The sequence below is a fragment of the Nelumbo nucifera genome, chromosome 1, assembly GCF_055504915.1.
Source record: "Nelumbo nucifera cultivar China Antique chromosome 1, China Antique-T2T, whole genome shotgun sequence".
NCBI lineage: Eukaryota > Viridiplantae > Streptophyta > Magnoliopsida > Proteales > Nelumbonaceae > Nelumbo > Nelumbo nucifera.
Genome location: NC_142649.1, coordinates 140,487,476 through 140,511,963, shown reverse-complemented (window position 1 = coordinate 140,511,963; position 24,488 = coordinate 140,487,476). Strand labels below are relative to the sequence as shown.

Here is a 24,488-nt window from a genome sequence, read left to right as displayed (position 1 = left end):
CTAGATTTTAACTTTTTAGACGTAGCAAGGATCGGACACATTTATTGAATATCGATTAGAAAAAAAGGTAAAATAATACATTCTGTACGTGGATTCCCTGCTAACAAACAGATGACAGGGGCATGTGGTCCATGGCAGGATATTTGAGAAATGAGACAAAGGTTAGTCCAGAGTCCAGACTTGAAGGACAAGAAGCAAGTCGTCTTAAACGGCCTTTGCTCTAAGTGGTCAGATTGTTGTTTCTCCCACTGCTATCCAGCTTTGAATTTCTCCATTATATTTTTGTTCTTCTCAAAGTTCCAGCTCTGCATCCACTTGGGACTCTCCCCTTTGTTGGTCCCTTTGGATGAGTTTTGGCTTCCACTGCGTGCACGGATTCTGTGGCTATTTGCTGCAATCACTGTTTAATTTTGAACGCCATCTCTTAAATATAACTGTACCAAGTGAACCTTGCAATTTTGAATCAAACAGTTACTATATACTGGTGCAAAACAAAGTATGTGGTACATCGTTGGCATTAGCATTTATTCCTCTTAGTGGGCCTTAGTCAAAGTGATACGAACCCAAAAGGATGGAGAAGATAATAGTTTCTCTTGATATATCCAATTCAATAGGCTATAATTCTATTTATAATAGAGCTAATTATAATAGGGATACAATAGGGAGACAAGGTCAGTGACCTAAAGAGGATACAAAAAGGAAAGAAGAGAAGATAAGGTATGTACAGCTATCTCCTAGAAGGAAGGAGATAATGAAACTAATTTTGATAGATTATGCTAACATCCCCCCTCAAATTCAAGATGGTAATGTATCAGTCATCTGGAGTTTGCCAACGAGAGCACGAAAGCGAAGAGGAGAGTGAGCTTTAGTAAATATATCTGCAGACTGATCTTGGGAAGGGACAAGAATAAGACGAACAGTATCCTCGAGCACATGATGACGAATAAAGTGACAATCAATCTCAATATGCTTAGTGCGCTCATGAAATACGTCATTGTGGGCAATCTGTATGGCGCTACGATTGTCACAGTGAAGAGGGGTTGCAGATGAATGAGTAATTCCCATGTCATGGAATAATCATCGAAACCATAGCAGCTCGGAGGTAGTGTCAGCAAGAGCTCGATATTCAACTTCAGTACTGGAACGAGAGACAACGTTTGCTTCTTACTATGCTAAGATATAAGAGAGTCTCCAAGAAAGAAGTAATAACCAATAGTGGAGCGTCTATCAGTAGGATCACCGACCCAATCAGCATCAGAATATGCGATCAAATGAAGAGAGGAAGAACTGGAGTAGTGAAGTCCATGAAACAAAGTGCCCTTGACATAACAGATGATTCGAAGCACAACATAATGAGTAGTGCGAGGAGTAGACATGAACTGACTCACAATATGGACAACATACGCAATATTAGGACGAGTAACAGTAAGGTATACAAGACTACCAACTAGTTGCCGACATAAGGTGCAATCACTAAGAGGAGTACCATTAGTGGCTGACAAATGGGCTTTAGGCTCAATTGGAGTGTTAACAGTCTTAGTATCAGCGAGTCCTGCACAAGAAACAAGATCAGTGGCATACTTGGCCTGAGACAGGTAATATCCCGATTGGTCGGAGGAGACCTCAATGCTTAAAAAATAAGTTAGTCGACCAAGATCTTTCATTTCAAACTGTTTGCTAAGAAAGGTCTTAAGAGCAGAAATACCCTGCAAATCATCGCCAGTAATGATCATGTCATCCATATAAAAGAGGAGAAGTACACAACCCTAAGAGGTCTTTTGGATGAACAAGGCATGATCATAAGTGTTAGATTGAAAACCAAATTGACAAACAATAGAGATGAATTTGGAAAACCATGCTCGAGGCGCCTGCTTAAGTCCATATAGAGCCTTACGGAGACGACAAACCTAATTAGGGAGATGATCATAATCAGGATATAAATCTCTTCAGAAAGATCACCATTGAGAAAAGCATTCTTAACATCCATCTGAAAACTACCGGTGCTTAGTTGCAGCAATCGCAATAAGACTGCGAACAGAAGTGAGACAGGCTACTGGAGCAAAAGTCTCCTCATAATCAATGCCATACTCCTATGTGAACCTTTTAGCTACCAATCTAGCTTTATACCTTTCAACTGAACCATCTGCCCGAGTCTTGATTTTGTAGACCCATTTGCAACCAATCACGGATTTATTTGGAGGCAGGTCAACTAAATCACAAGTATGAGTGCTTGTAAGAGCTTGAATTTCTTCTGCCATTGCTTTCTGCCATAGAGGGTCAGCACTAGCCTCGCGATAGGTACAAGGCTCATATAAAGATACAATGGTAGAATAACAATGGTAGAATAGTGACCCTACTAGAGCGATAGAGTGAAACATTAGAATGAGCAGGGTTGAATTCATCAGGAGGAATCAAGGGCTCAGAAGAAGGCAGAGCTGGAGGATCCATAGCCAAGGTAGATGCATCAGGAGAGGTTGCAGGTTGTGCAGTATTGTTAGAGCTATTAGATGAAGTAGTCGGACCTACAGGTAAATCATCAGAAAAAAACGAGATAGTAGGATCAGTAAAAAAATGTGAAGATAGTGTGGTAACTCGAAATGGGGAGAGACTGGAAAACATTTTGTGTTCCCAAAAGGTAACATGACGAGATATGCGAAGTCGTTGGGAAAGAGGATCCCAACACCGATATCCTTTATGTTCAATACCATACCCGAGAAAACAACATAGACGTGCTTTTGGTTCCAATTTGGTATGTTTATGAGGTTGTAATAGAATAAAACAAGCACAACCAAATACACGAAGAGACTGGTAATCAGGGAAATGGCCATACAATCGTTCATAAGGAGAAATGTTACCAATAATAGGAGAAGGAATGCGATTGATGGTATAAACAGCAGTGAGGGCTGCTTCCCCCCAAAAATGTTCAGGATAAGAGGAAGAGATTAAAAGAGCTCGAACAATATCAAGAATATGCCTATGTTTTCGTTCTGCACGCCCATTTTGTTGAGAGGTACCGGGACAGGATCTATGAATGATAGTTCCATTTTGTGAAAGAAATCGGGTAAGGATAGATTCTCTATATTCCATGGCATTGTCAGTGCGAAAAATTTTGATGATAGAGGAAAATTGAGTTTTGATCATGGTGGCAAATTGAATATAAATTGCAGGTAATTCAGATTTATTACGCATGAGATAAATCCATGTATATTGAGAGAAATCATCAACGAATATCACAAAATAACGCGAACCACCCATGGTATTATGAGGCGAAGGGCCCCAAGTATCAGAATGGATAAGATCAAAAGGTGCAGAAGAAACATAATCACATATAGTAAAAGGCAAATCATGATGTTTTGAAAGAGGACATGAAACACAATCAAAGTCTGTTGTTTTAACATGACCCAAACATCCATTAGAAATTAAAGATCCTAATTTAGAGGTAGAAATGTGACCAAGACGAGAATGCCATACACTAGAGGTGACAATAGCAACAAGTGATGGTAATTGAAGAGATGATAGCTCAAATAGTCTCCCAAACTTACGGCCTGTCCCAATGATCTTCCCTGTCCATGGATCCTTCATAGTACAACCACGACTTGAGAATTGTAGTTCAAAACCAAGTTCACATAATTGTCCAACAGATATAAGATTTAGAGATAATTTAGGTACCAAAAAAGTGTTAGGAAGTGACAAACGAGATGTTAAAATAGTGCCTACACTTTTGACAGTTAAGGTGGAACTATCGACAGTATGAACAATTGGTGCAATAGAAGGATGTGACTTGGAAGTAAACAGTGATGAATTGGATGTCATATGATTGCAACAGGCAGAATCAAAATACCATGATGAGGTAGTACCTGGAGTGACGGACAAGACTGAATTAGAAGGCATACCAGAATCAGGTTGGAGCTAGTGAAGAAGAGCTTGAAGTTCTCTAAGAGAAAATTTTGGAGAGGTGTTATTAGAAGAATTCTTTGTGGCAGCAGCTGCAGTAGAACTCGAAGCCTGAGAACCCATGGATGAGGACTTCTATCCAGACGCCTTTTTGGCTTGCAAGCGGCGGCACTCCGAAATAGTGTGATCAGTCTTCTTGCAGTAATTGTAGAAAGTTCGTTTTGAATATTTAGTAGCAGACGTACCCGGAGTAGTAAGAACAACATCAGTAGATAATAAGGATCGCTCATCTCGAAGTGTTTTTAGACGAGTTTCTTCAGAGAGCAAATCTTTGATCACAACTTCAAGAGAAGGCAATGGGCTATGATGAAGTAGAGTACCGCTAATAGGTTCATACTCATCCCTGAGAGTCATCAGAAGATGCCAAACACGTTGGCGATCACGAAGCTTGGAATAAGTAGTAGCTGCAGAGGTACTATCCCATTCAGGTTCACACTGAGTTAACTGATCCCAAAGAACTTGTAATTCAGAGACATAACTGTGAATGGTCTGTTCAGGTTGCTGCTTCATACGGTGAAGACGCCTATAGAGCTGAAACCGATGCACATCATCAGAAATAGAATAACGAACATGTAAGAAATCCCATACCTCTTTAGGAGAGTCATATCTGCGAAATTCCAACTTGATGCTCGCAATACCATGTTAATATTTGATGATTTTTCCCATCCCATTTTTCTACTCGTTCAGCAAATTTATCTTCTGTTTCATCAGCAATTTTGGTAGGTTTGGGAATCTCACCCGTCACATATCGCCATAGAAGGCGTCCCTTGAGAAAACTGCACATCTCCTGCGACCATAAATCATAAGTTGAGCCATCGAAGGTAACAGTGATGGGATGAGAGATATGTTGAGTAGCTTCAGATGAATCCATGAGGAGAAACACAAAACTCTCGAGCAACGCAAATCACATGTTCCTTTTCTTGCTTTCTTCAGTTAATTCTGTTTCTGTCTTCCCCCAACTAAGCCTTAGCGACCAGCTCAGACAACAGCAATGGCGAGTCATGGATTGAGAATTACAGAGAGAAGGCCGAGATGCTCTCTGCAAGAAGAAATCGCTACAGCTTCTGGAGGAGATATCACTGCCCAAGAGTCTGTTGCCACTAGATGGAACGGAGGAGGTGGGCTACAACAGGGAAGCCGGGTTTGTCTGGCTTAAGGAGGAAGAACGCATCACACCTTCAAGTGCACGGGAAGCAGGTCTCGTACGCGAATGAGATTATCGCCTTCATGGAGAACCACCGGATGAAGAAGCTGATCAGCATCAAGAGTAAGGAGCTCCTGGTTCGAGTTGGGTCACCCTCTGGGATATCTACCTCGATGACCCTGCTTCCGGTAAGATCTCGTTCAAAACGCCAGCCGTTGGTATGGTCGCAAAGGATCCAAGCTTGTTCCACAGCCAACCGGAGCAGTGCAGAGGAGTCGTTGGTCTGGTCGCAGACTTGGAAGACGGAGGACAGAGGATTCAAGTTTGTTCCGTAGCCAACCGGAGGCAGAGGAGTTGTCGGTCTGGTCGCATACTTGGAAGATGAAGGATCCAAGCTTCAGTTCTCTGTTTACCTCTACACTGGGCTTGAAGAAGAAGAAGCAAATAAGAATTGAACTCAGTTTTCTGCGTGCACCAGAAGTCGTGTACAGGACGACGATCACGACGGGCAGTTATGCGAGGGAGCTAGCCTTCAACCCGAGGTGCTACGATAACCGGTGCAACGACAGTGTGTACTCATGAGAGGGCGCCAACGAAGCTCAAGTGGAGGGACGGATCTGATAAAGTATCACAGGCTCTGATACCATGATACGAACCAAGAAGGATGATACGAACCAAGAAGGATGGAGAAGATAATAGTTTCTCTTGATATATTCAATTCAATAGGCTACAACTCTATTTATAATAGAGCTAATTATAATAGGGATACAATAGGGAGACAAGGTCGGTGACCTAAAGAGGATACAATAAGAAAAGAAGAGAAGATACGGTATGTACAACTATCTCCTAAAAGGAAGGAGATAATGAAATAATTTTGATAGACTACGCTTACACAAAGAACACTGATTCCACTATGTTGTGACGTATTACAAACCATAAAACCAGAACAACTGATTTATTAATCTCAGGGTGGTAAGCTTGAAAATGTGGGTTCAAGTCTGAGAGCGGTCACTTTGTGTGAAAAGTGCTAAAGGTCTTCCCAAGACCCCATATAGCTGGGTTGGAAAAGTAGAAAAGGACCCCAGATGATAGAAACCCCACAATTGGGTAATGACCTTTTTCCATGGTCAACAGCTGATTAGTGTGGTTCCTGCTCATGCTAGGCTTCATGAGAGTGCAATGCATAGAGTTCTTCAATTAAATCAACTGCTAAAAGTATTGTAAGGTGGATTAATTAAACTACAGGTTTAGTAGTTTGTACTCGAAACCCAGAGTTCTTCAATTAAATCAATTTCTAAGAATACCGCAATTAATTAAACTGCATAGAGTTCTTCAATTAAATCAATTTCTAAGAATACCGCAATTAATTGCTGGTTTCGTGCAGAAAGCCATGCTGTATGCAGCTACTTACACTCTGAAGGATTATATCTCCTAAGCTGTATTTGTACTCGAAACCCAGAGCTTTTAACTTTCTGGAAGAAATCAATGAACGGACAGAGCTGTTTTCTTCCTCACAAAACCTGGAAAAACATGCAACAGCGTAGCAGTGATTGATATTACTCTCACTTCCCTAGCTAAAATTAGAGCTTATTGAGGTATGAAGGAGAAAGCTAAGCCTACCTTTGTTTATTGAAGCAAGGGTGCTCTTGAGCAAGAAGGTGGACCAATTGTCCCATAGTACAACTGTGGGCAGAGCAAATATATGGACCTTTGGCTGCAACTTCCTCCATCAAGAATATGTGGGCATTACATACGTCTTCAATATGAACTACTGAGATTGACCCCAATCTCGAATGCACGGCAGATAATATTGGATAAAATTCAGGGTCACCTGTACAGGAGTGCCAATTCAAACATGTTTTCATCCACATTCCTATATATATGTTGAGGTAGGATGAATTAAGATAGAAAGGTGATGATCACAATAGCTGAAATCACCTGTGATTGGTGACAAGAGAACTTGGATACTTGTTGGGACAGCCGATGTGAGGAATGGACCGGCCACGGTAGTTGGTATTATTGATACAACATCCAATCCGTAATTGTCTGCAAACTGGAAGGCAGCTTCCTCTGACATAAGCTTTGAGAGTGCGTAGACCTTTAATTTGGATATCTTTTATTAGTAGAGATGAACGTGATGAATATCTTTTACTGGTGGTGTGTGCTCGATCGGCATGTACCAGTAATAAAAATAAGATCAGCAGAAAAAGAAGTTTCTCCTTACCCATCCGCTTGCTTTTAAATTCCAGACATGATCAATCGGAACACGGCAAGATTCATCCACCTTTGGTCTCCATTTCCCCGCTTCGTCTTTTGCAGTTATGGTACTGATAGACGATGTGAAGACAACCCTTTTCACTGATTTTGCTTTGGAGCATGCCCTGAGGAGGTTTAAGGTCCCTTTGGTTGATGGTTTGAGTATATTTGATCGAACATAGCCATCTTCATATAAGAAAATTCACGTTAAAGAAGTTCAAAATTCAAATTTTTAGCCTCTTCAGAGTTCAGACCAGCACGAGAACAATCATACAAGAGACCTTCAAATGATGAACAACATTTTATATGCTTTGTATTGAAGGGATGAGAGATCCATCGTATGGACGCCCAAAGATTGCGGAATAAGGGGGCGAATTTCAAAAATTTTTCTCTCCCTTCAACTGGGAATCACATTCCCTATTTTAGAAAATCATATTTTCAAGGATAATTCTTGAACCATAAACTAAACCAGATCTGAACCAAAAGGAATAGGAGAGGATTATACCTGATCTGGAGAAATAGTATCTCCCAACGAAGGTGTTCATGCCCAAGGAAGGATCCAAAGACTGCTCCCACTGAAGATGGCGCAGTGCATGATGGAGCAGAATCAGCAGTGTTCTTCTTCAAGAACTCTGTCCTTTGCAAGAATTAGTAGGATGGTGCGTGAGCACAAATTCCTTTCAATCATTTCTCAAAGAACTGATGTCAAGATCTAATCTTGACTTCTCCCACAACTGGAGATCGAACTGGCAAACAGGGTGGCAAGAACAGGGAGGCGGCAAGAGAGTATTCGCAGGGTGCAGAATTCTCTCTTCTTGTTTTCAGCACTAAAGGAAATCTGAAAACAAGAAGAGATTAGCTTGTTTTGTTAACCTAAAAGATCAGCTCCTAATCCAATTAGGAGCAGCTTATCCAAATCATATTTGGATAAGACTTCTCTTTAGGTGATAGGGATAAACCCTTATCTTATCTGCAGATTAGATTAGCTTTCTCCTAATCTCATTAGGAGGTTTCTAGATCTGAATATGATTCAGATCTACACTCTCTGAGTGGATAGGATTAAGACCCTATCCTATCTGCTAATCCATCTCAGAATTTGCCCCTTTAATTAACTAAATGAATAGCCCAGTTCGAAATGGGCTTTAGGCCCATTAAGCTTATGTGCTCACTTAACCTTCCTAACTGCTGCACAGTTGGGCTTCCTTGTATGGCATGGGACCCAAGCATTGATCTACACATTAGCCACATGGGTTCGGCCCAACCTTTGTTACAAGGCCTGGCCAAATACACTATTAAAGACAGTGCACCCCTTGAAACCCATCGAATGGGCTCTATGGGCCCAACACTTACCCTAAGTGGTCCCTGGGCCAAGCCACCTTGTAACACCTAGGAACTGTGGGCAGATGCAAGATTATCCCATCAGGTATTATCCTCAATGGTCTTACACTTAACCTCACAGCCCATAATGATCATACACTACCTGACAAGAGAGGACCTCTCCCTCGGCTGCAAGGAACAGTGTTGCAATCTCTGCTTATATGGATCCCGGGAATTAAAACCTTTTTGCAAACATTTGAGAAGCCATAATATATATACTTTTATATCTCATATAAAATATACTTTGCAAAACAAATCTCAACGATTGAAATCGGCTGCCGACAGTCTTGGTTTCCATCAGTGAGAGTGCATCCCCGATCATTACCTTTGTCCGACAAAGGGGCTGATCCTGTCACTATGATCACCCACTAAGATGAATTCTCAAACAGTCCCAACATACCCAGGTTTTGACCCCCGCTAAGGATCTCATTGAATGGTATATCAAAGACAGCCCAATCCGACACCTAGTGCAGTATTATAATCGAGTCTAGGGGTTGGGTGTAACTTTCCAGCTTCAACAAGCATGGATACAGGCTCATCCTTTCTAATCAGTTCTTCAGCTCTTTGCAACATATTGCTAAGCTCTTGCAAGCTGACATTCAGCTTGTTCATGTTATAGTTCATGATGAACGGATTAAAGAAAGGAGGCAAAGAATTAAGGATAGCATCTATCTGAGTTGCAAGGTCTAGCCCGGATCCAAGAGCCTCCAGTTCGTTAATGTAACCCATCATCCGAAGACAATGGTCGTGAACTTGTTGACCCTTGGACATTTGTGCAGTCATAAACTGTTTCAAGACCTTTTGTCGAGTAGAACGATTCTGCTCTTCATACATTGTCCTGAGACTGTCCAATATGTCTTTGGCGAGTTCAATCTGATCGAACTGCCTCTGTATCGGGTTGTCCAAGGAGGCAATGATGTAACACCGGGCAAGGGAGTTTTTCTCCTCCCATTCTTGATAGTCTCTCCTTCGGGCCTTAGAAGCCCTATCACCCGGATGCTCCGAGGCAGGATTCTTTGCCACTTTGTCCAGCTTTTCAGAAGCTAGGACCAGCATAAGATTCCTGTACCAGTCAGCATAGTTTAGGCCCTTCAACTTATTGTCATCGTGCAGTTTTGCAAATGATCCGTTTGCCATTTTCTGATAAAAGAGCAAACATCAGTCCACAACCTAATTTGATTCATGTTCATTTCATAGATATGGATTTTAATCTACGTTCCATTTCCATTTATTCGTCTCTGAGATTTCCCTCATTTCTCAGTGACGGAGACTACGGGTTGTCTCTGGAAATGTGGGAAATCACATAGGGTGCATGGAGCCAACTGTTTCAGCTGCATAACCCCACCACCTTTCTGTGAAGGATCATATCCACTCATCACATGAGCTTTCCCTTTGGCCTCTGCCAGACAAAGTTCAGAGCCGTTTTCAGGTAAACCTTTCTGTCCAGTGAGTGCTTACCCATCATATTCGTGAACGCCAAGGTACCATGAGAGAGTTCCCATTTTCTGGTGAAGCCTCTCCCACATCGGTCTATGATGCCCCTATCATCTTATGAAACACTCAGACAAGCCCAACAACAAATGGATAGTCCATTTTCTAGTGCATTTCCTCATTACTGAAGGACTCATCCTCATGCTAATGATGGAAGGCCTTTAGAGAGTTCATCATATGAATCTCCCTATCTCATGCACTCATATTAGTTGGAGGGAACAGTTAATTACGCCCTAGTTCTTATTTTAGGTCAAACCAAAGTGGCTCCCATTGACTTTTATAAAGCCAGATTTCGGTGGGCCTAAAACGGCTAGGGTTTCGCATGTAACCTCTTGATGAGGTGTGGGGCCCACCACTGAGGGAGGTCATCCAATGACCAAAAGGGACACAATGGCAATGATGTGCATTCAGCCAGGGTGTGCGCAAGAGCCACTGTCGATGGAGCATGGGCCAAGTACTTATGGCCCATGTACGTAGCACATCACACATCCATACATCACATGTAGGTATAAATTGATCCAATCAATTAGTCATCTGTAAGGCCCATTTGAAGCCCATTTCAAATCCATAATATTAACCATTAATATTATCTAGGTACATGGGCCGAATGGTTCAGCCCATATAGCTTTAAATGTTAAGTGGGCTTTCAGTAGGTTTAACCTTTTAAAACTGGGCCTTTACAGGTTGGGCCGAATTAACCATTTAATTAAACACCAATCCTTAGGCCCATTAGTGGGAAAATTAGGGCTGACTTTCAGCCTTGATTAAACCCTAGATTCGGTTCAAACTATTTGAACCAATCTTGGTTCGAATGGGTCTAGGGTTTGATCTTTAATTAAATCTTTAATTCAAGAAAATAATCTGAAATTAAATACTGATGAAAGAAAACAAGAATCAGTCAATCAGGGCTGTTCGCACAATCCATCCTGCAAAACAGAGGTTAGATCACAGAATGCAGTTTCACAAACTGCAAATAGCAGATAGCGATTCTCCCATCTGCGAAATCTCCTTCTCTACGAAATCTCCTTTTCTACGCCGCCATCTTCGATCCAAAATAAAATAAATAGAAATCCTATTTCTATTAATAATTACATCAGATCGAATACCTATACATTGAGTCTAGAAAATAAAAAAAATTATTTACAGACCAAAATAATTCAAGAACTGCAAAATCGCAGGTTCCCTGCGCAAACCAAGAATTCGATCTCCTCTTGTACGAACAGCCCATGAATCAAGAAAATCATAAAGAACAATTCTAAATAATAATAAGATTTATGTAAAATTAATTTCAGATTATTCGCCCATTAATTTTGGGAACAGATTTCCCAAGACCTATATCTGCGCAAATCGGGTAGAACATCTTCTGCCCATTTGCGCGGGTTCAGATCTGAAACAAGATGGTTCAAGATTTGAACCTGGCTTTGATACCACTGAAGGGATGAGAGATCCATCGTATGGACGCCCAAAGATTGCGGAATAAGGGGGCGAATTTCAAAAATTTTTCTCTCCCTTCAACTGGGAACCGCATTCCCTATTTTAGAAAATCATATTTTCAAGGATCATTCTTGAACCATAAACTGAACCAGATCTGAACCAAAAGGAGTAGGAGAGGATTATACTTGATCCGGAGAAATAGTATCTCCCAACGAAGGTGTTCACGCCCAAGGAGGATCCAAAGACTGCTCCCACTGAAGATGGCGCAGTGCAGGATGGAGCAGAATCAACAGTGTTCTTCTTCAAGAACTCTGTCCTTCGCAAGAATCGGTAGGATGGTACGTGAGTAGAACTTCCTTTCTATCTTTTCTCAAAGAACTGATGTCAAGATCCAATCTTGACTTCTCCCACAACTGGAGATTGAACTGGCAAATAGGGCGGCAAGAACAGGGAGGCGGCAAGAGAGTATTCGCAGGGTGCAGAATTCTCTCTTCTTGTTTTCAGCACTGAAGGAAATCTAATGTGTGTCTCTCTTAGGCTGCCGCCCCCTTCTTTTGTTAACATAAAAGATCAGCTCCTAATCCAATTAGGAGTAGCTTATCCAAATCATATTTGGATAAGACTTCTCTTTAGGTGATAGGGATAAACCCTTATCTTATCTGCAGATTAGATTAGCTTTCTCTTAATCTCATTAGGAGGTTTCTAGATCTGAATCATATTCAGATTTGGACTCTCTCTGTGGATAGGATTAAGACCCTATCCTATCTGCTAATCCATCTCAGAATTTGCCCCTTTAATTAACTAAATGAATAGCCCAGTTCGAAATGGGCTTTAGGCCCATTAAGCTTATGTGCTCACTTAACCTTCCTAACTGCTGCCCAGTTGGGCTTCCTTGTATGGCGTGGGACCCAAGCATTGATGTACACATCAGCCACATGGGTTCGTCCTAGCCTTTGTTACAAGGCCTGGCCGAATACACTGTTAAAGACAGTGCACCCCCTGAAACCCATCGAATGGGCTCTATGGGCCCAACACTTACCCTAAGTGGTTCCTAGGCCAACCCATCATATAACACCCAGGGACTGTGGGCAGATGCAAGATTAGCCCATCAGGTATTATCTTCAATGGTCTTACACTTAACATCGCAGCCCATAATGATCATACAATGCCTGACAAGAGAGGACCTCTCCCTTGGCTGCAAGGAACAGTGTTGCACTCTCTGCTTATATGGATCCCGAGAATTAAAACCTTTTTGCAAACATTTGAGAAACCATAATATATATACTTTTATATCTCATATAAAATATACTTTGCAAAACAAATCTCAACGGTTGAAATCGGCTGCCGACAGTCTTGGTTTCCATCAGTGAGAGTGCATCCTCGATCATTACCTTTGTTCGACAAAGGGGCTGATCCTGTCACTATGATCACCCACTAAGATGGATTCTCAGACATTCCTAACATACCCAGGTTTTGACCCCCACTAAGGATCTCACTGAATGGTACATCAAAGACAACCCAATCCGACACCTAGTGCAGTATCATAATCGAGTCTAGGGGTTGGGTTTAAATTTCCAGTTTTACCCATCAATCTCCAAGGTCCAGGGCAATATTGAAAATCTGGTCCAGTTCAAAGATTCAATTAATCCTACACTGTATGTGCCTAGTGCAGTATCATAATCGAGTCTAGGGGTTGGGTTTAACTTTCCAGTTTTGCCCATCAATCTCCAAGGTCCAGGGCAATACTGAAAATCTGGTCTAGTTCAAAGATTCAATTAATCGTACACTGTATGTGCCTAGGGTCTCACTCTGACAGCTGAGACAGGTCACCCCAACCGACTTGGTGGCACCACAGTGTCAGCCTTGTCAAGATAGGTCTCCCCAGACCGACCCACTGGCTGTGAACATTCTAAACTAACACGAGTCTCATTAAGTGTCCAGTTTAAGGGTATTACACAAAAACATACCAAGGGAACATGAATCAAATATGCACTTTTATTCATTTACAATAAACTCATAAAATACATCATTCTGACTGAAGCTAAGGGCAAACAAAATTGTCTAACATGTATATGCTTATACTACGATCTGGTCACCCTTTCTTTATATTCAAGTCTTATTTGTCCAATGATTACCAATTTTTTTGACCCAAAATAACCAAACCCTGACTCAAGACTTTGGTTTATTTCTCCTCGTGCTTGGCTGCCGCATGTTAAAGACTGTGTCTGTCTCAAGGTAGGAGGTGGTAAGAATGACAAATGACAAATCAGAGTTTCAAACATACGAGATGCAAAACTGAATTAAGCACAAAAACTTTTATCCGATTCAGATTAGCAATGAAAACAGAGCCTAACACAAATGACTTGTGCCATTTAGATCAGTTGACTAAGTCTTTGGCTGGTTTTAGGGGAGATTTGCGATCAAATCCTGCCATGGGTCTCATCCCGGGTTATATACACCCATGAAAAAGCTAAAAATATTAAAGACGAGAAAAAAAAAAAGAGCAGACCACTCTCAGCTCCCTTCTCTATAAATCAATGGTAACTTGGCACCCCTCTAAATGACACACCATTTCCCAGATGGTAACGCTCCCAATCAGAACCCGTGATTGCCCTACTGTGCTTATCATTATCGTCAGATCATCACTCCCTTTCGAGGTTGTAAAACTTTTCAGTCCATGAATGTCCTATCCAACAGATGAACGGCCTTCTGCTGCCACCTAAATTCTAACCAACTCTTTGTTGGATACTTGGATCAGATCTCTCCAAAGCCCAAATCTCACTGAATATCCATAAGCCTTCAACACTTTGTATGTAGGAAAATAGTTTTATAGTAAGCGTTTTGTCACTGGCCCGTGACTCTTCAGTCCTTTGTTAGTTTTATGATAAACATCATAAGTCCAAAATCTTCAACATCCACCCGTCCACCTCACAAAGCATGCGTTGCTCCGTCACTGATGCTCTAACTCATATAGCTACCCCACATCTTTCATTTCTTCCTTCTAATAATACAATTACTTTGTCTAATTGGCTTCTTCCGAATTGCACTCTAGCCTCTAGGGTTTATTGCTATGACATACAACGCTGATTCGTGGAGTGGGGCCTTGGGTTTGGATTTGTGAGTGTTGCTCCAGACCCCTGTCTTCTTCTTTTGGTATAACATAGAAATGGGGGTGGGATAGAGTAGGGTGCATATGAGACGCAGACATACCGAGAAATTTCATTCACTCCCATTGGTGTAGCCTTGGCTAAAATCATGGATCACAGCCTTTGATATATTGCTGCAGCCCCACTTAGAATTAGGGATGGAAATTTTTTCTCTAAAACCGCCCCATGCCCCACCTCGAATGGGGCAGGTTCCCGATCTTCAATGGGGATGAGACGGGGATGAGGAAAATATGTTTTTCCTGAAGTGGTGACGGGGCGGGGAAGAGATTTGCATATAATTCCTCAAATTCATTCCGAACCCGATGGTAAATTAATAAAATATCCCTATATTTAATATTGATTTTTAAATTTTTTTCAATTTCTTAAAACCCTAGGATTCCATAATTTCATTTATAAAGTACCCCTAAATTATCATAATTCTATTCCTAAAACACCCCAAAATTCTCATAATTTATTTGTAAAATATCCAACAATTAAACTATTTTTAGATGATTATTTCATAGTGAAAAAAATTCAAGAATTCTCCATCCGTGACAGACAGAAGTAGATGCCTGCCCTATTGACATTCCTAATTAGAATTGGATGAAATAATGTCATAGTTTAGCCCGAGGCTATCCCATCCGGCATAGCTGATTTGTCCTCATCCCTTACAATGGAGAGTTTGAAGCTTCACTGCTTTGATCATGCGCCTCCTGTTTGGAGGGATGTCAAGTGGCAATCATTCATTTAGAAAATGACAATTATTTTTTGAAGTCATACAATATAGAGAGTTTATTTTATTTTTGTACCATGTGATAGTGAGCATTGATTATATGATTCACAATTTGAACAGATTAGACGGTCCAAACATTGAATTGGACTGGTGCAGCATATTCATCGAATTGGGTTAGACCTAGTCCGTCTATTAATTCATATTAGTACAGATCAGATTGAACCAAATCTGCTTCAATTGAAATCAGCCCCCAAATGCCCCTATCCCCAATTTATAGAAACTCCATTTCTCCTGTTATTTCGCAACGCTTCATGTCAATGAAAACATTGCAAAAACTAAACTTTATCACATTTTGGTGGATTTGCTAACCCCCACTCTCCCCAAATTCTGCAGGTGGCCTATCTAGTGATTGAGCTTCAATATGAATGGTTCTGATTTATTATATAATGCTTCTGATTTTATGTTATTTAATTGGACGGTGGAGATAAGTTTCTTCTAAACTAACAAAGCTCTATAAAGACATTCCCAGTCAGAAGCCGTAGTAATTAACTAATTATGCAGGTTTATCATATAAACTTTATCCATGACCCATTCAGTTGAAGATCAAAATAGGATAGGTGATAAGTTATTGTGCAAAATTTGGAAATGAGCAGATTGCATTTTCGTTTTTTGCCGCTGAACCAAAATAAGGCGTAAGAGAAAGATTAAAAAGTATTACCAATGTTGTCTTCAACGGGTACACTGAATTCCATTGACGCTGCAACATGAAATACACCATCACAACCTTCCACGGCCTCATCGAAACTCCCTTCTTCTTGCAAATCAGCTTTAAATACTTTCAACCGATCACCACCGCACCATGATGACATTATATCGGAGGTCTTGGCTGCAAATTAAAATAACGAATAAATCAGCAGCTCTGGTTATTATGATGTTGGTGTTTAACGGAAGGATTCAACCAGGTCCGGTTGAAGTCCATTTTATCCTGGCCCGGCCCACCGTGGAAGGCTCAATCTTAACTTGGCCAATGGCCACACCAACAGCAGCCAAGTTATTTATTTACTTTTAATTGAAGTAGTTAGAATACAAACGTGAGATTTTCAACTATAATAATAGTACAAAGCATCTATCTATTCACAACAATTAAAATCCTGTCATTGATCATTGATATGGTATCCCAATCCTTCATCTACGGAACACGATATACGGGAAAGTCAACCTTCTGCTACCCATCAACAAGTGTTTTGGCTAAGCACCATATATCATAATTGCCTTGTTTCAATACTCCTCATGGTGCACAATATTATGGCTTTCTAATGTTGATGAATCACTGCTTATTAGAAGAAAGTTTCAATATAGACAAGCAAGCAGATATTTATTGTTATTGTAGTATTACTTTTGATTTAAAGCGCAATACCATTAAAAAATAAAATAAAAAATTTGAACTTGTAATTTATTACCACATCCTTATCTTTTCGTGCTTTTGGGGTGGAACGAAGGAAATCAGTATTCATTGCCTTTGCCTTGGAAAGTTGGAATCTCGGATTCGGAATTCATACTTTTAGATTGATTATATTATTATGTGCCAGCAGATCTCATGGATTGATCCTTGATCTTCCAAATTATTGAAGTTCACGACCATACAATTTAATGTCAGTGATGCTCAAATCGAGGATTTCTTTAACCATTTTTCGAGAAGTAAGAAATGAGTGCAAATGCTGTCAGATACATAATAAAGATTTTCCTACACTTTCAGTGTCTCCATTGGATATATCTGACCGACTTTTTTTCTTGAGTTAAAATGTCTCATGAATACTGAGTTTTTAGAGGGAAAAAGGAAACAAATCCTTCAAATAGTGAATGCCAAATGCAGCCATAGCCCGTCCAATACGATTGAATATATAAATGTATGAATTAAAATTAATTATTTATTGAACTTCTTTAATCATTTTATCCTAAGATGAATGTGGATTATCCGATTATAAGATTTCGGATCAGATTCCGATCCAAGAGTCTGATCTGATGAGTGATTGACTCGGGAGTACAAAAAAAAGAGTAGAAGAAATCTGGATTCTTTATCCACTCCAATGGGAGTGGCTCAGCTACAGTAGATCAACTCATCAACCTGTAGATTTGGGATCTTATACCTTAGGGCATCGTTTTTAAAACCGATCTGGAGACCGAATCGGTCAGGGATCCGGTTGCCAGGTTGAACGCTCAACTCGTTCTAACAAAAAAAATAAAAATCGGTCAAAACTGTTCAACTGGTCGAATGGTTAATTTCCCAGGTCAGCGATTTGCTGACCAAAATCTACGATTTTTGGAGAAATTCCGGTTTTGAGGAAAACTGGAACCGGTTTTTCCAATCCAACCATCTAGTCCAGTCCGATTTTGAAAACTATGGATTGGGTGATCTTTATTTTATTATAGGACAATTTTTGAAGGCATCTTGCTTTGCTACTTTTACTGAAAAAACCATTTTTCTGGTCTCAAATTCTAATTTTTAACATTTTAATAAACGAAAATTTAAAAATTGAAATATAAATATAAATTAAACAATAAAATAATATATATATATATATATATATATGTATATATATCTGAATGTTTGGACTAGTGATCTATGATGTGGAGGCAAAATAGTTCGGCCTTAGGGTCAATTTTTTAAAACATTGTTTAAAATAAAATGAATATGACAAACTCCCTATAACTTTGTACGAAATCCCTCTTTGTGAGGTTTGAAGCATTGCAACTCTGCCTTTCCAAGGTAAACCTCACATAGATAGAAATTTGGATTACTGGATCGTGATAGCTTTTGTAGCGGGCTATGGAATCAATGAGTAATGCCCCTATCCCAGCCATATATGCCATATGGCTGGGATAGGGGCCATATGCATTTAATGGCTAGCCATTCACAACCAGCTACACAGCCATTGTATTTAGCTAATTTTATCTGCACATATGAAGGGCTGTTTGCTTCATCCTCTTTGAATAGTTTCTCCAAACGCTTCAAACCAGTTGAACAAGGCTAGTTGAATCTTCATCTCAGCTATCTCAAAAGGGACCCAAAATCATTTTTAAGGTTGTTTTGGTTTGATAGAAAATATGAAAGAAACAAAGGGGAAAGATTTACCAAAAAAGAAAAGGAAACAGAAATTATAAAAGGGAGTGGAACCATGAAATTTTAGAGGGCTACTAAAACCAATATATTATCATTCTTCTTCTCAAAAATAAAAGGGTAAACTACAAAGACCTCCCCTATCCTATATGGTCAGTGACAATTCCTCCCTTACTTTCATTTGCGACAAACACCCTCCCACTATATAGTTCTGTTAATTAATATAGGGTCAATGACAATTTACTATTAGGAAATATAAATTAGTTTATTAAATTATTATTATATTAATATAATATTAGTTTATAAAAGTATACTAAAAATAAGATATTTCGTGTATAGATCGGGTTTCAGGCTCGGGCTCGAGCTTCGGGCTTTATATAAGGACTAGGCTTGGGCTCAAGATTTAGGCCTGATGGTCGGGCCAGGCTCGAGCTCGGGCTTGCACATTTTCTGTTGATAAAGAGATCTGTGTTAATTATTAAACTATGATTTTAATTAAATTTTTTATTTAATTATAGTCTAGTATAAAAAATATATATAACATTTCTATATATATATTAAAAGTTTAAAACTATCAATTAATATTTTTATATTTAAATTTCTTATTTTTATTAGCGCTTATAAAGTTGGATTTTTAAGTGTAATTGAAACACATTTTTAATATTTACTAAGTTTTGTTAATATTGATTTTTAGTGAAAGTTTAGTGGATTTTTAAATTAATAATTTTTTGATTGTTTAACCTCAACCTATTTATATTATTAATATTCTCTCTCTCTCTCTTTATATATATATATTGCATGACTGATATTATATGATTTATGAAAATGTGATATCAAACCACTAAATGAAAATATGGTCCCCAAACCCTAAAAAAAAAGTTTTTGGCTTCAGTTTTAGACCGGGGATATGCTTTATATGTTTTTATTTTAAGATTTTTTTTTTCAATTAGATGGTTTTTTGGACTTGTTTCTGAAACTTAAAACAAGAAAAATAGTTCAAACTGAAAAAAAGGAGAGCTTGGATCTCTACCCACAAATTCTTCCTACATACCTTGTCGGTGGTAGTATCTTTGTGGGTATATAGGGACGTGAGAAGTGTTTGTGGGTAGGAGATCCAGAATGGGAGAACACCCCGTTAATGTATATAAAAGTTTTTTTTCAAGTTTAAAATAGATAAATTCTTATTACTATTGTTGGATTGATAACTCATGTTACTTTGTCCTTATCCACACTCAGCTAGGACCCGCAAATAATTGAAAGAAAATTGTGGGACCTGAGTTCATTTTTCAGTACTTGAACTTGTATCGACTCTGCCATGGTTTTGGTTCTTTTAGATCAATCAATCGCAACAAAGCATTTCTTCTTCTTCTTAATATCAATTTTATTTTTGAGTTGTATTTGGTTTAATTGATAATATATCTTTTTCCTGCTAAAAGAAAACTTGGGCACTGATTAGATTTTAAAGATAGACAGAAAAATAGATTTTAAAGGAACACTAGTATAAACTCGAGCATCTTCAATTTCTTTTCACCGGGGATGTGTTGTTTTAGAGTAGACGAAAGAGATGTGCCCAAATGAAATCAACGCCAATAACAAAACAACGGAACTTACTAGAAAACAACAATACAAAATGAAAACAAAGAAGTAAATTTGTAATCTAAACTACCCATGCAAAGGCCAAAGCTAAAAAGTAAAAACCCCACAGGCCACACCCACTGCCTATAAGAAAGAATTTCTTGTACTTGCAAGTTTCACATGTACTGTTTGGCTCAGAAGTAGATCATTAATCCTGTGTCCATCACTCCATCTAGTTGGCTGAGCAAGATTGATATCCGTATCAATCATTTCCGTGCACGTGGCATACATTCATGTCCAACCAATGGAATCCTAAATTTGGTGGAGACCTCCCCTCCCTTCACCCACGATTACCGATCATCCCTCAACTCAACCTATGCAACCGGCCCGCCGGAACATTCTTAATTTGGGGACAAAAGTCATGGTGGATGGAGAGAACTAAAATCAAAGAGGATGAGAGTGGTGGTGGATCCATCAAAGGGATTCAATCCTAAGTCTCACTGCATAGTGCAGGTTGCTAAGACCACCCATCATGCAATCAGGCCTAGTCAGAAGTGAGAAGACCAGACTTCAGACTTCACACTATATATATAGTGTTGTTGTTCATACTCTATATTAGATAGATGATCAGATGAATAAGATACATAGAGCCGGGTGAAGTGAGATGAGCATCCTCCAATTCTTCCAAGAAAACAATAAACAAGGAGAAGACGGGAAAGAGGAGCACAAACCTGGATCTCTAGCGGTGGCGTGAACCTTGTAGCCCTTTTGGAGGAGAGACTTCACCAACCAAGATCCTATGTAACCGGTTGCGCCCGTCACACAGAAGGCCACCGTGCTGTCTGTTTTGTCCCCAAGCTGATCTCTACCTTCCATGTCGATATGCCTTCCAAGTTCTATTCCAAAATCGGTTGGTGTTGAAGAATGATTTAAAACAGAGGCCGGAGTTTTTTTTTTTGGTAATCATAGAGACTGGGGTTGGACTCTATATTATATGGATTATGGAGGCATGGAGCTTTTTTAAATTATTTCATGTCAATTGTCAAGCACTCAATCCTATGCATGTTTCATGTCGAAACGGGCCCAAACAGCCCAGGCGTTATATGAGCTGTTTGTCAGAACCCAGAAACCTGTTTCGATTTGGCATCTGCTGATTAGACGTGCTTTCGGCGTTTTGTCAGAATTCTATTTGTATTTGTTATGGAAAATTTCTAATTTTACTTTAAAAATAAATAATTCTGTCATCCAATTTTTTATATAAACCATTCAAACATTCATAAAAATTAACTCTCCAAATTGTTTCTCTTCTATTCAAGAAAGTCCATCACTAAAACATGACCATTACTTTATTGAATAGAACAGCTAAGAATTTAAGACCGTTAATTTTTTGTCAATGTTTAAATAGTTTATAAAAAATATTCGATGTGTCTTTTTAAATGTTATATAACAATAAATTAGCAATAGGTATTGGATTAGCGTATTTTGAAAGTTTGAGTACTGAATTATCACATTTTAAAATTTGAGGACCAAAATGACATTAAACCCAAAATATAGAGTACTGTTGGTGCTCGGATTGGCCGAGGACAACAAAGTAATTTTGCCCCTAGACTCCGAAGGTTGGCTGAAAGCTTAGAGGGTTTAGAGAGCTTGTTGTTGAGACCGAGATATGTAGGCCGAGGTACTACAAAACAGAATACGTCAGAGGCCCCGGGTGAGAACCTGAGGCAGAGTCTCCGATGGTCAAGTTAGTACGGGGTACGAAGAGGGGAACTAAAATATAGTTTTTGAGACTAGTTCCAAATCCAAATTCAAATTGTATTCAATTTGCCCCCCCCCCCCCTTTTACTTGGAGGGGGGCACCCCTATTTATACTTGAGTTACCTAGAGGTAGGTGGAGATGAACGCCTGAGATGGGAGCTGTACAGAAGCGTACAACGGGCTTGAAAGGATCATGTGAATGCTCTGCAATTGGCTCTGTACGAGGGGAGCAGGGTGATCCCTACTATAGCGGATCTCGTCCCCGGATCTGGGACTCGTGGGCTGGGCCTCCTAGCCTAGAATGGGCTGGGTTGGGTCACCCCACATCACTTGCCCCACTTCCAATGCCGAGGAGAAAAGTTCGGCTTCGGTTGATGGGAGTAGTAATGGTGAGCGCCAATGGGCCCGGTAGTCGAGGTGTACCCTGCAGTGGCGTCCTCTTTCGCATCTCTGCCTGGTTCGTCTTCGTAAGTTCAGCTGGGGCTGCGAGTGGTCTATGGCACTATTGCTTCGGACAGGTGACCCGGGAGGCGCACTCAATGTGGATGCTCTGGTGCTGTCATTTGGGCCAAGGACCTAGGGGAGCCTATTTAGGCCCGAGACTTGTGAAGTCAAAGGCTGTTTAGGTTGAGGACCTATGAAGCCAAAGGCCGTTTAGGCCGAGGACCTGTGAAGTCGAGGGGCCCATGAGGCCCGAGGATTCGATGTGCATGCTCACGGGAACGGGCCACCCGGACCGATGGGTCGCTTTGGGCAGACGCGTTGGTTCGTCTTGAGCGTCATTTTGTCTTCCGAGGGTGCGCACTCAGGGGTGCAGCACAAATGGATCGTAGGTGTGGAGGTGCTTCTCATCCATTAGATTTGAAACGATCCGAGTCGTTATCAGCGCGTCGCTTTGCCTTTCGAGGCTAAGCATCACGCGGCGCGCCATGATTGGGTAGTAGAGGCGGTGGCTTCTCAGCTATTGGATCTCGAGAATCTGGGTCATTCGTTCTTCTTTAAATAGGGGTTTCAACAGTAGAATTCTTGTCATTTTGCCTCCAAGTGCTTTTGCCTTCAAGTGAACTCAGCTCCCAGATTCTCCAGCCTTTAACACTCTACCTTCACTTCTTTCTCCCCTTTCCCCTCTAAGCCCTTTTGTTTCTATTCCCCTTCAGTGCGAGGTGGAGGTGCTCCGGGAGAGGGTAACCTCCAGGGGATCTGAAGACATCTGTCGAGGCAATGACCCTCCCTGTGAGAGCGCTGCATCTATGACGCTGAGGGAGGACGAGGGGTCCCCGCAAGCCGAGGGGGAGCAGGACCTGGACATTGTCCCCGGGATGAGGGTTGAGTGTTGTTGGGTGGCGGCCAAGACTGATCCTTCTCGCCCAGAGTTTGAAGGTTTTCTAAATTGGGATTAGGTCAAGGCCCTGACAAGGCAGTACTTCATCCCTTTGAAGGGATGAGAGATCCATCGTATGGACGCCCAAAGATTGCGGAATAAGGGGGCGAATTTCAAAAAGTTTTCTCTCCCTTCAACTGGGAATCACATTCCCTATTTTAGAAAATCATATTTTCAAGGATCATTCTTGAACCATAAACTGAACCAGATCTGAACCAAAAGGAGTAGAAAATGGTTATACCTAATACGGAGAAATAGTATCTCCCAACGAAGGTGTTCACGCCCATGGAATGATCCAAAGACTGCTCCCACAGAAGATGGCGCAGTGCAGGATGGAGCAGAATCAGTAGTGTTCTTCTCCAAGAACTCTGTCCTTCACAAGAATTAGTAGGATGGCACGTGAGCATAGCTTCCTATCAATTCTTTCTCAAAGAAGATGTCAAGATCGAATCTTGACTTCTCCCACAACTGGAGATCGAACTGGCAAACAGGGGCGGCAAAAAAGAATTCTGCAGGGATGCTTAATTCTTCCTTCTTTGATTTCAACACTAAAGAGGATCTGAATGTGTGTCTTTCCAAGACTGCCGCCCCCTCCTTCTTTTGTTAACCTAAAAGATCAGCTCCTAATCCAATTAGGAGCTGCTTATCCAAATCATATTTGGATAAGACCTCTCTTTAGGTGATAAGGATAAACCTTTATCTTATCTGTAGATTAGATTAGCTTTCTCCTAATCTCATTAGGAGGTTTCAAGATCTGAATCACATTCAGATCTGGACTCTATGAGTGGATAGGGTCAAGACCCTATCCTATCTGCTAATCCATCTCAGAATTTGCCCCATTATTAACTAATAAAATAGCCCAGTTCGAAATGGGCTTTAGGCCCATTAAGCTTATGTGCTCACTTAACCTTCCTAACTGCTGCCCAGTTGGGCTTTCTTGTATGGCGGGGGACCCAAGCATTGATCTACACATCAGCCACATGGGTTCGGCCCAGCCTTCGTTACAATGCCTGGCCGAATACATTGTTATGGACAGTGCACCCCCTGAAACCCATCAAATGGGCTCTATGAGCCCAACACTTACCCTAAGTGGTCCCTGGGCCAAGCCACCTTGTAACACC

The 24,488-nt window shown here is 40.5% G+C and overlaps 1 protein-coding gene across 7 annotated transcripts; it reads right to left on the bottom strand.

Moving 5' to 3' along the window:
* Nucleotides 1-40: 40 nt before the first annotated feature.
* Nucleotides 41-21,340, bottom strand: LOC104585748 (NAD(P)-binding Rossmann-fold superfamily protein). 7 transcript variants are annotated; one of them, XM_088894476.1, is made up of 7 exons: nucleotides 20,960-21,295; nucleotides 16,254-16,421; nucleotides 7,323-7,540; nucleotides 7,037-7,196; nucleotides 6,719-6,929; nucleotides 6,510-6,618; nucleotides 41-391 (listed from the first exon to the last, which is right to left on the bottom strand). In XM_088894476.1, exons 1-7 carry the CDS (start codon nucleotides 21,102-21,104, stop codon nucleotides 275-277), a joined length of 1,128 nt encoding a protein of 375 aa, XP_088750602.1. In that variant the 5' UTR covers nucleotides 21,105-21,295; the 3' UTR covers nucleotides 41-274. The 7 variants fall into 7 exon arrangements, with proteins under 7 accessions (XP_088750602.1, XP_010241026.1, XP_010241027.1 ...); XM_010242724.3 differs by having other exon boundaries at nucleotides 41-434; nucleotides 20,960-21,293; XM_010242725.3 differs by having other exon boundaries at nucleotides 41-400; nucleotides 20,960-21,292.
* Nucleotides 21,341-24,488: the final 3,148 nt, after the last annotated feature.